This window comes from Pungitius pungitius, chromosome 17 (genome assembly GCF_949316345.1).
Source record: "Pungitius pungitius chromosome 17, fPunPun2.1, whole genome shotgun sequence".
Classification (NCBI taxonomy): domain Eukaryota; kingdom Metazoa; phylum Chordata; class Actinopteri; order Perciformes; family Gasterosteidae; genus Pungitius; species Pungitius pungitius.
Window position 1 is genome coordinate 2,187,003 of NC_084916.1, and position 15,806 is coordinate 2,202,808.

At 46.0% G+C, this 15,806-nt stretch overlaps 1 protein-coding gene across 1 annotated transcript; it reads right to left on the reverse strand.

The window, feature by feature from the left end:
* Positions 1–389: 389 nt before the first annotated feature.
* Positions 390–9,047, reverse strand: sall3b (spalt-like transcription factor 3b). Its single transcript, XM_037473970.2, has 4 exons — positions 8,684–9,047; positions 2,171–5,083; positions 1,708–2,042; positions 390–845 (listed from the first exon to the last, which is right to left on the reverse strand). Exons 1-4 carry the CDS (start codon positions 8,763–8,765, stop codon positions 453–455), a joined length of 3,723 nt encoding a protein of 1,240 aa, XP_037329867.2. The 5' UTR covers positions 8,766–9,047; the 3' UTR covers positions 390–452.
* Positions 9,048–15,806: the final 6,759 nt, after the last annotated feature.

Here is a 15,806-nt window from a genome sequence, read left to right on the forward strand (position 1 = left end):
AGGAAGTGAATTGAATATACAGACTTTGTTCTAGTTTTTATTCAGACCCAACCGATCCCACCGTAACATTCACAACTGGTAATTGTGGATATTTATGAGCATTTGTTTGTGCTTTGCACTCGCTAGCAGCATTGGGCAGCTGTCCGAAGGAGATAAGACTCTTTGCATCATTGATTTGAACATATGTCCCCTTCTACAGAGCAACCATACGTCTCAGCACCGTAGGAATTTTGAGGAACGTGTTAACCAACTTATTTAATGCAAACAAAAGAAAACATTCACAAATGACGGCAAAGTAAAACGGCAAAATGTGAATACCCTAGAATTCTCTGTCAATTCACAACAAGTTCTTTTTTTAATCTATGTATAATACATGAGAAAAAACGAGATGATTTACAAATATTTTAATGTCCATAATTGATTGCATAAGTATCAAGTCTCCATTCATCTTTTCAATTGATTCCAATTTCTTTGCTATCATCGATGAGCATAGAAAAATGCCTATTATTTCCCAGGTCCATGCCGGTCTTGGTTAGACTGGTTATCGGGCTTCCTGTGGTGCTCACTCTGTTCATGCCTGCAGTCAGAGGGTGCAGCTGAGAGATGCCTCTGTTCTGGATCACTGAGATCTCGTTGTTCTTGGTGGCCAGGCTGTTGGCGATGGCTGTGGCGTAGCGGTTCCAAAATCCGGGGTCTACATTCATTGCTCGAGCGGCCAGGTCCTTCTGAAACATCTCTCCGAACTTCCCCGCCTCCCCACTCAGCAGGGCGATGGGGTTCTCCACCGACAGACGCCGACCTCTCCTGGCCGGCGCGTTATTCCACATGTGAGTTCCCATGTGGACCTGGAGAAGAGATGTAAATACATTTGAACTGGAGGATATCTCTGTTTTCCAATTGCATGCATGTTTAGCACTCAGTGACTACTTGGCGTGGTAAGATCTTCCATTGGCACCTGGCTCCCAAGATCTGGCAATGCCAAATCATTTATTTTATCATTTCAAAAATGTTGCAAACAATTCACGGTTTGAGCAAATCTCTGAGCAAAAATGAAAAATATTTGTTGATTCCCATCTTCTAAAAAGTTGAGATCTGAGTCTGAGGTAAGTCACTAGTATTTGTCTTATTGTAAGGCTTATTTGTGATGAATAACTGACACACTAAAGCTGTGGGGATGAAAAATGAAATAAATGTGGAAAAAGACTTCAAAATAGTCATTACACGACAGGTGTGGCTCTAAAATAATATACAGGGCATTATACATTCATATTGCATCTTATGAAGATTTAGCCTAGAAATCTATTTTTAAAGTGAAAACTTTGATATTTTGGGGTTCCTAACTTTAATTTGCTAAATGTATGCATATCTATATTACATTACATTATATTACACAAATAAATACTTGCGATGTAGCTCCATTTTTTTTGCTAAACAGGGATTGTTCTGCGTCTCAGCATGAAGGTTAGCGGCTTTACTTTCTGTTTTCATTCTGAACTGTTCGCTGGTAAAAACGTGCACGAGAACACGTGAATGATTACAGACGACCAGGATGTGGGGGTCTTCACCGCTACACAACACAACGCATTGGACCCGCTGAAGCCGTGGTGGAATTCTAACTCCAAAATGGATCGGTGATTCCTTCGTTATTTTAGCTGAAGCCGTGCTGTCATTCCCGAACAAAATAAATCTCAAGCAGTACAAATCTACCTTCAGGTTGCCTTTGGTGGTGAAAGCCCTGCCGCAGATGGAGCACACGAACGGCTTCTCTCCGGTGTGCGTGCGCTCGTGGATCTGCAGGGCGCTGGCCGACGAGAAGTTCTTCCCGCAGGCGTTGCAGTTGTGCTGCTTCGGCATTCGCCGGGAGGGCGGCGGGCCGAGGAGGGAGGAGGCCACTCCCGGGGCGTACGCCGGGGGGACGTGGACGCTGAACGGTGGGTGCTGGCCCTCGGACGGGGTGATTGGGGGGCCGCGACCGTTCACCTCGGCTTTAACCAGGCCCGACGGCGTGCTGGTGACCTGGATGGGGATGCTGTGACCTGCGGCTGAGAATAAAGGTCCCCCCCCCCCCTTAGAATGTAACATCGATACGTCGACAGACTTCAAAACAACACGTTGAACCTCAGTAGCGCGTGGCGATTTATGCTTGCGTAGTACAACTGTTTAAAAGTACCTCTTTCTCTGCTCAGCTGGAAGGACATACAATAAGGAGTCTCCTGTTTCACACAGAGCTCTCCGGCCCGTATTCCTCTCAGCTCCTGCGCCGCTGCAGAGGGAGGAGACTCGCATTGCTCCCTCTTCACCGAGGCTGCAGAAGGCTCCTGGGGCTCTGGCCTTTTGCTGCTCACCGGAGTGGGGTTCACGGTCAGGCCCTCGGAGCTGCTCGGACCCGGGGACACGCACACGCGGGGCGAACGGGACGACTCCGACGCGTTGGCGCTGCAATTCTGTGGCCTTTTCTCAGGTGGCGAGTATTTCGTGTTGTTTTTGCCATTCAAGTCATTGAAGCCATTTGCCAGGGGTTTTATGGCGAAGGAGTGGTTTAGGCTCAAAGCGGAGTCAATCATCCTCATTTGGTTCTCCAGTGCAGCTAAACTGTAAACAATGCTGGGGGACTTAGGAGGAGAATTACATTCAAAAATCAAGGGTTTGGATGGATTAACAACATCTTCCATGTTTTCTACCTCCTCTTCCTCGTCCTCGTCCTCCATTGAGACATCATCCACAAGGTCATTGTCGTTGCTGCTGAGGCTGTTAAAGCTTCTCTCGTTGAGGTATGCTTCGACGTCCATCTCCTGCAGCCCGTCCACCAGGGTCGAGTCCGGAACCGGTCCCACCATGTGCATGCGGATATGCTGCTGAAGGACAACCGCGTTGGTGAACTTCTTCTGGCAAATGGGACAAGAGTGCTGCACTTGAACGGGGGCATCTTCTCGGTGAACACTGACGTGGGTCTTCAGGTTCCCCTTGGTGGTGAAAGCCCTGCCGCACACTTTGCATTTGTAGGGTCTCTCCCCGGTGTGAATGCGGTAGTGCATCTTCAGCGCGCTCTGGCAGCTGAGGACGCGGTGACAGAGGACACACTGGTTGGGGTCCGTGATCTTTCTGTCAATGTTCTCCACCAGCTGCTGGAGCTTTGAGGTTTCGGACGGTTGCATAGAGTCCAGTAAGCCTCCGGTTTGGAATTTAGCTTCGTCTTGGCTGCACGAAAGGGTCGGGGAGCGAGGGACGGGGGACGCCGAGGGGACGGGTTCTGGCGTGGTGGCCAAAGGCGGCATCGTTGTGCTGGTTGCTTCTGTTACCGGGGTGGCTTTTAGTCTCAGGAAGCAGTTCTGGGGCAGGTGCACCCCCTCTGTTTGCAGTATATTGGGCGCGTCTGTTTCATAGTGGGACCGAGGAGACGGCGAAACAGGAGAGAGATCCGCCTCACTGCCCCTGTGGTTGGGTGACAAAGATACACATTCACCCGGGCCTGGCTGGCAGGGAGATTTGACGGATGGTGTTACGCTTACAGAGTCATTTGAGCCTCCGGTGCTGGTAATAGTGGAGGAAAGCGGAAGGCCCACTGGCAGAGCTGCTACAACAGGTTTGCTCTCCAGCCACGAGGAGGAGGGTTTTTCTGGAGGGAAGGACATTCCGTAGGGAATCCCAGAACTTGTTGGCACATTGTCCAGGTACTCTGGTACCGGGTAAGGGTTCATCTGAATGTGAGGATACTTCTCTTTATGCCTCTGGAAGTGCACCTTTAGGTTGCCTTTTGTGGAGAAGCGATTGCCGCAGATGTTGCACTTGAAGGGCCGCTCCCCTGTATGGGAGCGCAGGTGGATCTGCAGAGCGCTGTCGCTGCCAAACACTTTGGCACAGAATCTGCATTTATGCTTGAAGAAGGGTTCTTCTGGGCCGGGCTTGGTTTCGAACAAGGGCGCGCTGGGCAGCTTGCCCTTCCTGTGCTTCATCAGGGCTGCGAGGGGGTCAAGTGCGTTGGCTGTGGCGGCGATGCTCGCCAGGGGATTGGGGAAAATGACGCCGCTCGGGGGGCTCTGAGGTAGAAATGGGAGGCTGGAGGATGAGCTGAGGAGGCTGCTCGGCCCCAGGGGGAGAGTGCAGGAGGAGCTCAGTGTCTGGGGACAGCTCACGGCGCCGGCGTGCGGGCCCGCGTAGGGAGGCAGCAGCGCGCCGCTGCCGCAGCTGGAGAGCGGGGGGCTGGTTTTTTCCGAGGGAGCCGAGGTGCACGTCACATCTCTCAAGGCGGACTGACATACAGTTGAGGAGGGGAGACCGCGGGACTTCTCCAGAGACGCCGCGGCCTGGCCGCCGACAGCGGGGGGCATCGCCCCCGACAGCGGCGGGACGGGAGGCGAGGCGGTGCCTCGGCAAGGGGAAGGGTTCGGCGCCAGGGACAGAGATCGGGTGAGCGGGTTCAGCGCCGCCTGTGCCGGGTGTCGGTTCATGACTGCGACCTGGCTGCAGATCTGCTCGATGAGCTGCAGCTGGTGGACCTGTTGCTGCTGCAGAGCCAGCAGGTGGTCCAGGATGGCCGGGATGGCCGCCGAAGCCGCCTTGGCCCCGGTGGCAGCCCTGCCGACCCCCTGGGAGAACTGGGCGACGGCCACCCTGGTGCTGTGGAGGATCTCCAGCGTCACGTTTGTGCTCACGCCGTGGCCGCCGGCAGCCGGCACCTGGGCGGCGGGGGCGGACTCGGCCAGATCCGCGTATTTGTCCCGCTCGAACTCCATGGCCTCGACGCTCTCCACGTCACCGTCCTCTAAATCGTCCAGGCTGACATTGTCCTTGGCCGGCGTCTCCCGCGGTTCAAATCCCGCATGCAAGGACCCGGCCACGGATGAGTCACTGGACGCCACGCTGGGAACCGGAGAGGCTCCGGCAGGAGACTCCTCCAGAGCCGGCGCCCCGTCGTCGCCCTTTACTATCAGCACCAAGGGATGCTCAGTGCAGACTGTGTGATGTTCACTCAGTTCAGTCCGAGTGAGGAACTCGGCACAGCATTTATCACAGGTGTGTGTGTCCTCGCAGCTGTGGCGGCGTCTTTCGGTCTCCTCTCCCTCGTCACAGAGGGCCGTGGTGCCTGCAAGCGACGGAAAAGACACATTAAGAACGCACGATTTGTAGTTTATTTGTCCTTGTAGTTCCCCAGAGGGACACGCACCCCTTCATCAAGTTGTGAAAAAAATGCCTAACTGTCTTTCCCAACTCATGTGGACAAGCATCGTTGAATACCTGCTTCACTTGGAATGCTACAAGGGATCCCTAAGTGTCCAAAGACAGCAAAGCAGAAGGACAACAAGGGTTTTATAGTCATTTGTGTAGGAACAGATCATTTGATGAAGGTTCCAAGTTGTCAGATGCTAATAATCTCCCAGAAAAATCTATAGAGTTATCTGGCCTCTCGATTGACACAGATAATGAAATCCCACACTGTACATTGATTTGTGTTTTGTGCATTCACACATTATATTAATGGACAATGTTTAACATTCTGTTATAAAAAAAAAACAATGACACATTCGTAAGGTTGTCCAACCTGATAAGAAGAAGTGAGAATTGCTAATTGAAAAACACGTTGCTGTGACTCATGTGTTTTTATTGCAGTAAATCACAGCCCGTTTATTTCCCAAAAATGTGAAACACATGCTGGTAATTATTTGTTGTTGCTGCATTACCGATCAAGAGGTGTTCCTTTTTTGCAAGAGAAAATATTCCACACAATTCCTTACAACACCTCACACATTGAACCGTTTCTATCCATCTCTTGGCGCTGTTTGAAAAAAAGATCTTAAAGATTTGACGCTTTAGAGTCCCTGCTCATCTGTTCAGGCTTTGCCCCATTAGGAAACAGACAGCAATACCAGATGGAAAGATTTGGGAAAATCAATGGCACATTATTGTTACATAGACTTAGGCTTCCATTCGACAAATTCAATGAAATTTTAAAAAAAATTTCAATGGGACAATTATTTACTTTTGTAATGAAATATAATTATTTTTATGCTACATAATTCAATTTAGTTGATATCTTATCTTAAAGAGCATGTCATTGTGCGGGATTGACACAAATGTGTGTGTGCGTTTCTAGTAGTCAATACACTCCGGTCATCACTGTGTGTCAGCAGCACCTGAACGAACGGGTCCCAGTGAGCTCAGGCTAAACGCAGACTGGGATGTCGGGTGTATTTAAAGTCCACCAGTATACGCTCAACCGATCCTGGTTCAAACACATTGTGTATCAATGAAATGTTTGTTACGGGTCATTCACTACAGGCAAAAATATAGTTTTTCCTGTTGCGGTGTATTTTGAGATTTTTGAGATTTCTATCAAGTCGTTCAGTCCTGTGGTAAGAGAACATCCGAAATGTATTTAAGTTTACTTTTCTACTTTGAAATACACCAAAAGTAAGCCTTAGATAATAACTCATTGCATATTTAAACATAATCACTCAGAAAACCTGAAATACAAATAAGACTCTTAATATATGTAACCAACTAGGGAAGTTTAAGGTGATATCTATTACTAATTCATTTTTACTCTATTCATCTAAAGTTTAAAACGATTTGTAGAAAACTTTATGTAGATATTTTCAAAAGTTTTCTCTTCAATACTTATGTTCTTAAAAAATCTCTTTATTAAATGTTCTGATTTCTGGTCTGCAAAATTATGAAGTTTGGCCTACATTTAATAATACAATGACTTATTTGCATATTCACGTACTATTTCAGCAATATAGCAAATATAGCAAAAATTCAGCCTTCATGTATTTTTTAACTGTCTTACTCCGCTCACCTCTTAATACATTTCTGGCATTCCAATTGTATTTTATCTGATATCATCATTTTTGTTATTTTGACTGGGTTGGTTTGAGTTGACAAAACAAGAGTGTTACCACAGATTCGGTTGAATCCACTCGAAAGTCAAATTCGTCAAAAGGTAAATAATCCGAGCGGCTGGCTCGCCATGTGGGTGGTCCTAGGATCGCCATGGCGATCCTGCAAACACAGGAGCCAAAAACAGCGCTTTGTAACATTTACTTCCAAAAAAAACAAAGCAAAGATCAGCTTTGATTTAAAGCTCCGGGTATATTTCCAAATACAACAACTCGCTCAATCCACTCGTAATGTCAGAAGCAGAAAACAGATTTAGGGGGCCGTGGTTTTGCTACGGGGGGCAGGAGGGGCGGAGTGGGGTGGGGGGGGGGGGGGGCAAACAGACCCCGCTTCAGTCTTTGCCTCTGTGTGTGTGTGTGTGACCTCCGGGGCCGCAGAGGTCAGCAGTTCGCATGTACTAATTGTATTATGATCCAGACATGGAGCACTTGCCCCTCGCAGGATGAGGCTGACAAAGGTTAAGTCAGCAGGCTCCATCAAAGCACATCTCCGAGTGGCGGACCCCCCCCCACCCCCCACCCCCCCTCCCCCCCAAGGCTGTGGGAGGGCCCCTGGAGAGGAGGGCCTCTTCCACACCATTTCAACGCCACAAACGACAATGATTATAATAAATAATAAACCACCGACAAAACATGTGCTTAAGTACAGTGGTGATGATTCATATTAATTTCTGGTTTTAAGGCCCTTTTGCTTTTGAGAGTTTGGCCTTAAATTATGAACAAGAATGACAATTTTATAAATAAATCAAATCAAATTACATTCAATTTAATTTCCACACCAATTCACGAGCGTCCAGTTAAACCCAGGTATGAGCTATTTTCTCAAAGCGATTTTTCACAGTTATAAGAGGTGGAGGCCAAACTCAGTTCAAAATACTCTCACTTTGTAAATGAACCCGTTTCTGAGAGTTCAAAGGTTAATCTAAATACAAATGTTAGTGCTCAGCTGTTAAGGGTTGATTAAGAGGTTCAAAGAGATTTTTTTCTCTTCAAGATAGATGTAAAAACAACGTAGGGTAAAACTTTGTTTATTTGAATATTAAAAAATATTTGAAATGATGTTAGAAGTCTGATGTATTTATATTTGAATGCTTTTCTGATTTATTTTATCTATACAGAAATATGTGAATTAAGAATTAACAGTAAAAGACATGTAAATACAATATTAGGATTGTAAACGATAAGTAATTCAATCAAAGCTAAGTTTTCTTCCCATTAAAATATAAAAGTTTTAAAAGTTATCAGGAAGGCCTGAGCCATGATAATGTGCAAAAAGAATAATCCTTTACATATAAATATTGGCCCGGTGGGTTTATTAACTGTTTTGGTGGATTTACCATTAGTTCTCGACAGGCCCTGTTTCTATTCACCCGAAAACAATTTAAAGAAATTAAATATATAGTAAAGCGATCAGATACTGTCAACATCTATAGACAATATATATGGATCAGAACAAATTGAAATATGCACAATGGCATTGTCTTTTGGTAAATTAAACACCTCAATACTTTTAAAATACTAATAGGGTAGGATTTGGCAGACTTCAAAACCGAAAAGTTAAACATGTAAAAAATAATAGGCGTCAATTACAGAACCGGAATAAGTTAATTGGCGTATTACTTATTTATATTAAATACTTACAAAATACGTAATACTGTTTCAGATATGTTTAGATCCATCCCCTGCGTAATTTACCCCCCAAAAACACTGCGCATCAGCTGTTGTGAAGTCCGGCTTGTGAGCAGCAGCTGCGTAAAACAGTAAAAGTGCTTTAATTTCAAGCCTACCGCTCGCGACGAGGAGTCCGCTGCACGTCGCCTCTTCCTCTGACCGGAGGGGCTGCGGCTTGGCTTGCTTGCGACGGGACATGTTGCTTTCTCTCCCCCTCTCTCTCCCTCTCTCTTTCTCTTTCTCTCTCTGTGCGACTCGCCGCGCGCTGTCCGCCAGCTCATCTACGAGCGGCGGCGGCCGGAGCCGTTCGGACGGAGCGGGGCCGCGGGAGGAGGCGCACGGCGGCGGCGGCGGCGGCTGCTGCTGCTGCTGCTGCTGTCGATGCCCGTGCGCAGATTGCGCATGTCAGTGTGCTAGTGATGGAGGAAGGATAACGCTTTTACGACTGTCGCTGATGCCCTTCGAACGGGAGGGGGGGGGGGGGGGTGGTGTTGTTGGCCTCGTTCCAGCCAACTCACGCTAGATATGGAAATGAGGGATGGGGTTTGACAATAATTAGTCCACTTCCTGTCCGGTAAGCGACTGCTTTTTTGGACGCACAACTCTCCGAGCCGTCCAGCAAGAACTTACTGTGGGCGGCTCGTGCGTCTCGGGTTTGACTTCGCTGCCATGGTCCGTTAGGGCTTTACGGAGGTTTCCTCTGTGCGCTCTTGGATGGGTTTGTGCCCAAAGAGGCACCCCGGTTTGAGCTGACTTCTCAGGCTGTAGATGGATGTCCCGGTTCAAGCTGGCGCCTCACTCACTCACACACACACACACACACATATGACAGCAGAGAAACACACTAGCAGGATCCGCCTGCCATCCATCCACGGGAGGATAGTCGCTGCAACGAATCTCCAAAAGTTGCGTAAAATCCAATTCTTGCTTAAAAGACCGGATTGAGTGCGCGCGTAAAGTCAAAACGTTTGCGCGTGAGGGGAGTCCCGATGTGGTCGCAGAGAGGTCCGATCTGTAACCGGTGGCTGTCCGGAGTGAGACGCCCCCGGTTCACCCGAGGCACCGGCGCGCTCCTTGTTGCCTCCGCCTCCGGTCCATCATTAGATGTCCTTCAGCCGCCTGCGATAGGCTACTGCCAGGATACCACGGGAGGTGTTGGAGCCCTCACTTCATTTGTTACGACCTCCCACAAGTTTGGCGCCATAACGGACTGAAAAAAAGTGTCTCGAAGTTGGAGGAACTGCTTCCTTTGAGTGATGAGCAGGGATGCGAGGAGGGCAACCCGGGGCTCTTGTAATCTCACTGAGTGGAGATTTAATGGGACCTTCATTTTTGTAGTTTTTTTTTGTAGATCTTTCGGTCAAAACCCTAAATCCACAAGGAACAGTTTTCAGTTAAAACTGTCAATGATCACCGAACGACCACAGCGTGTTAAACCAAATCAGTTTTCTCTCTGTGTGATTGTTTGATCCCTTCTTTTTTCCAAAGAGTGCAGCGATTTCAAAAAAAGGACCAGCGAGGAACGGAGCGTACTTCACCACAACTCTAATCCTTTTCCATCAGGCATTGTCACAAAACTTGTAATTATGTGGTATTAAAAGATGCAGCTGGGGGAGGACAGAATCAGCTGTTGATAATTGCAAGTGCTACACAACAGCCTGGTATTGATCGGCGTGTCTCTTGTTCCCCTGCTATGGAGAGATAAGGAGGCCCCACTGCCCCTGCTGGAATATCATTTCTCCCGACCTATCAGGTTGCCACAGACTTATGATGAATAGCCAGAGTGGCCAAGAGAGGGCTTATCTGGAAACTCAACCCTCCCTCTTGATTCGATATTGATTCTCTGTAACCGGCGTCGTCACACAAAATCAAACCAGCAACTACTTGACAATGATCTCTTTCAGATTCTCACTTGGCCTCCGCCAACGCTGCAATGAGGAGGACCACTTGAATTGAATTATCTGCTACAACTGTATCAATTTGTGATGAGTGACAGTTTTCTCTCCGAACGGGTCGGGTCCACTTTGATGACATATTCAAGAATAAATGATAACTTTTCAGTGTTGGAGGAAAATGAATACATGAAGTTACACCAACCGACATAAAAAAAAATACGCAAAGGAGTTGTACTTAATACCAGAAATAACAAGCATTAAATGTTACCACCGTGAAGCTTTACGATGAAATAGTCCACCTCCATTTATGGGCCAGTAAACTGAGTTGTTGCCCTTGATTACAATATAAGCTGAGTCATATCCTGGATTTTTGAAATACCGTGTCATAAATCCTGCATGAGGTTTTTACAGGAAGTAATTTAATTTCGTTTTTTTGGTTTGGGAAATGACTAACCAGAAGCCTTCCAGTTATGAGTATATTTGAGTCACCAGACAAAGAGATTCAAGTCTGTTGTATTCAAGGGACTATATTTGTGGTCTTAAGCAATGTTTATTTCATCATATATATCTTTAAAAAATAAATAAACCAGTAATGAGTAAATGTCATGGGATGTGACATAATGAGGCTTTATTTAAGTGATCATTATCATGGCAAATTATTTTCACTCCTCATTTTCACTAAAGGCAAGCTTCTTTAATTCCACACATTCTCCCCAATTCCAGTGTTCCTTAAATGTAAGATGAACTGTGTTTCTAACTGGAATGAAATCCAAAGTGTGTTTCTGTTCCCGTGACAGCAGTAGTATATATAAGGTGGCAGATGGCGGACCTGTCAATCATCCTATCAATCATATTTTTGACATTTTGACACATTTTTATGATTTATGACCCTGATGATTTATGACTCTGCGCGTGCGTGCGGGCGTATGTGTGTGTGTGTGTGTGTGTGTGTGTGTGGTTCAAGGAGACTGTCATTTCCAATGTCCAGAACTCCATGCCTAACGTAAACAATGAAAAAAGTGTACGCAGGTCTATAGCTGAATATAAAGTGGGGGGTGACTATGACACACCAATGCAGGCCTCATTCAGTCCGCGGTCTAAGAGCAGCCGCTCTTTAGACAGCACGCCCTTTAAGACATCAAAGACCAAAAAGGCTAAATCTCATGGCCTTATGGGCGATTCCTGGTTAAACTTTTAAGATTGCATTATTCTTGTCGTTGTTTTTTTTTTTCATAATGATTGCATGTTATTTTTTTGTCAACTTTGAATATACTTATTGTCTGTTATTTTTTATGTCACCTATGAATATAACCGATGCCTGTTTTATGTCACTTTTGAATGTACTGAATTATTATTTGTGTTGTGCCAAGCGTGGAAAAAATGAATAAAATGATTGCTACTGATTCGAAAAATGTCTTCTCTTTTCTTTTATTTTCAATCGTTGTTACAGGATATATTAGATCGCACATTGTACACATGAAAAAGTATCCCCGCAGCACACAGAGGGGTGTATCTTGTTAACAAATCGACAGACCATGGCATCATTATTAACTAAATTGTCACCGTACAAACTCATCACACGTGGATAAGACAAACCTTTTTGTATATAACACAGAAAAAAGACGCAGTGCTGTCCACAGGTTGTAGCCAGATTATTCTGTACCTGTTTTCTAGAATAAGACACTTTGTTACAGTTAAAATTGAGAAAGTTAACTATTTCATGAGGGAATGCTTCATAATTTGGAGGGTTTCCAAAACTATCCAAGAAAAAGCCATGCTTGTGTTTTGTGATATAAATAGCCAGCCAGTGCTCTCCGGGTTTATCAGAGGGGTGCGTGTTTACAATCGTCATAGCCGGATACTTGCGCAACGCCCTCTTAGGTTTGATATCTCGATGACAGAGTCAAAAACAGAATAACAAATGAGGTTTATCGTCCGGGGCAGAGCTGTTCTGAAACGGACCTCCAGTCGAACATTTCCCGTCATTAGTGACACGTTCCCCGAGTGCCCGTCGTCGGGTTCCAGATTAAAACAGAACAGGGAGTATCCTTGGCCAAAGTCATTCCGTGTTACCGCCAACGATCTATCTTTTAAATGCCTACCGGTTGTTTGAATCATGTGGTAATATTCTCTTACGTACTGCCCTCGTTGAAAGAGGGGTTGGAATGGTCGGGACGGGTACGCGTTGCCGTCAGCATAGACGCACAAAAACTCAGGGTCATAGTGTTGGAAATTAAACGGATTCAGTCTATAAGCACCGGTGTATGCTTCGTTGTCTACGAATCCCAAAACAATAAATTTAGGGATCTGACCCATGTAAAGATTCTCCTGGTTGCAGACTCGGGTCCCGGCCGGGATGGAGAAGGTTTTCAGGGTTACTCTGTCAATGGCATATTTGGCATTTGTCTGTTGTAGGGCTCTGCTGTGCGCCAGCCGGACTGTAGGGGCTACTGCAACTTTCTTCACAAAGACGCTAGCTGACACAATGTTAACCTTGTAATGTGCAGCCGTCGGTGTCATCTGTGAGAATTCATCTTTTGAGCGTGTAAACTTGAGAGAAATATTAACACCGTTAAGCATTAGCTTCTCTTGAAAAAACAAATCGCCGTGGATAGGACAAATTAATTCCACTATTCGGCTTTCCCCGGTGTAGCCTCCTCGTGACGTTAATCCCTCGTTGTCTCCTTTTATAGACGTCTCGTCCATGTGTCCAGCGGTGTCTTTACTAAACAGAGCGGTACTGAACTGAGTATCCAGGGTGTCTTTTCCATGGTTAATCAGACATTCGATTATGCCCCGGTACGGGTATGTGTTTGAAGATTGAGAGATCAGTCTATCCCCCAGCATTATGTCGACCTGTGAGAACAGGGTGCATCCTGGGTAATTTATGAAGCCTACGTCCGCATCAGCCGCTAGATTGGTGCCGTCGGCGTTAGTTATCTTTACGCGCATAAACAAAAATGTATCGTTCAAATCATAGTAATCTTCTCCGCTGGCCGAGATATGAAACTCCAGAGGCCCGGTGGTTGTAATCGCAGATACGGGGGGGATTTCGATAAATGCATATCTCTCGATGGACGTTTGGGTGAATGGAACGGTAAAGAGGTCCAATTCCGACTTTACACATTCGGCCGATTGATTGTGAATGAGAGCCATGGCTTATCCTAAAATATGTCTTTTGTCAGAATCCTAGAGCGTTTTAGTTGGGAACCTCCTCGATCTGTGCATTCAACTTATCCGGCCAGCCTAGCCATTTTAACAGCGCCTCTTTTCTGCCCCTGGAGATTTTTCTGTCCAGGATTTTTTCTATTTTAAAGACTTTGTTTTTACCTATTATCACTTTTTGCAACTCCCTCTCGTAAAATGCTCCTTTCACCGCTTCGCCCGCACAGTCTGTAAGTTTGTAAACTGGCGGATCTCTGGCTATACACTTTGCTATTATAAAATGCTCATCTGTGAAGGTTTGTTTATACCCCTTCCTAAACACCCCTCGGAGTTTTGATATTCTCACGGTGTCCCCCTTGTGAAATTTAAAGCTCACAGTCTTTGGGGGCACGCCGTCAGAAAAATGAAATCATCATGTCGTCTGCTAAACCGGTCTGCGGTAAGATGGTATATTTTCGGTCCTGATGCACTATACCACTGAACAGCGTAAAGCGAGTCCAGGAAACCTACTTGCTCAAGGTCTGTACAAACAACTGTCCGAAACTGTTGCCAGTCTTGCACGGACATGTGACCGCCATGGACAACATTGGCAGCTTTTTCATCCACCGGGTTGATGTGTGATGCCAGAGTCACTTTTCCATCATAGTATTCAACTATATACACATACCCGTTAACTCCCTCATACTGTAACTCTACCGATGGGTCTTTCTCTGCAGTAAAGCTTGTAGCAGGCCTTCTCATACGGCGGGGGTAATCAACATCTGAATGGTCGGCGTTGTCTGTAGACATACCTATAATGCAGCCTGTAGGAGCGTGATCCATTTTGCAAAGCGAGCAGCAACAAAAAACAGCTTCAGAATCAGGAGCAGTGGTCCCAGCGATGATTGAGGGCAGAGTGAAGTATTTTAGAGGTAATTCTGTGGACCTATATACACACCCCTCGATGACGTATTTTCCGGTCTGGGGACCCCCCTGTGAACCATCTTCTGCCAAAAACAATTTATCACCATTAACATCGTTAACAGTCTCCTTGAACCACACACACACACACACACACACATACGCCCGCACGCGCAGAGTCATAAATCATCAGGGTCATAAATCATAAAAATGTGTCAAAATGTCAAAAATATGATTGATAGGATGATTGACAGGTCCGCCATCTTTGCCACCTTATATATACTACTGACAGCCCTCTAGACATGAATATCTGAAAAAACACTCAAAACCTTACAGAGATGTATCAGGCCGCTTATTTCAACTCACTGGGCTGCTGTAACAAGAATAAAGTACACATCACATTTATAAACAGGTTAAAACGCGGGGGTTTAACAAAGTGGCCGTCATTTGAGGAAAAAGAGTCAAAACACCGTTTTAAAAGTTTTAAAAGTCAGTGTACAGACGTTGTCCTGAGGTTAAACATGTAGTTACTTTAAACCACAAGATTGCTACCAGGAACAAATTATTTGCATTCCTCAGAGTCAGAAATATCTCCTGCGGCCGGTTTAGTCGATATGAAGATTACAGTAAATGTCTGCTAACGGCAGCTGGATGCAGGAGCGTCCTGTGAGGAACGTGAGATCTGCTGCATGAGTCCGGAGCACAAGGCCTCATTTGGAGATCGGAGATCACCTAATGGCCGCCGCCAACTCATGGTGTGCAGCCAAAGGTGGTTCAGACGCCAAGAACCATAATCATCAAAAACAACGTGTGAAATTGAATTGAATTGACAGGAAAGGCGTAGAAAATGATGCATTAGACATCTAGGATATTTTACAGAATCTTGCATTGGCCCGGGACAGAATACGTCACATCATCAGCCAGTGTTGTTTCCAAATTAAACTTGCATCTGTTGACAGGACAAGAGACTGTATTCAATTGTCAAGAAAATATAGTGCTTTACACATTTGAAAAGAACAACCCTCTTTAAATGTATTTCTTTTGAACCTTGAGCCAACAAAGTACCTTTAAGAATGGATAAATGTGCAGCAGCTTGCTAGCGGTGTGCTCTTTTCGTGACATAATGAATGGGTGGGGGGGGGAGGGGGGGGTACGTGGCCCATCAACCTGCCAGCTATTTCTTTTTTTTTTAATGTAACCACAGTCACTCCCTATACTTTACAGTACCATAAAAACACATTGGCTATATGAAGTCGTTCCACTGCATTGTATTTCTGTG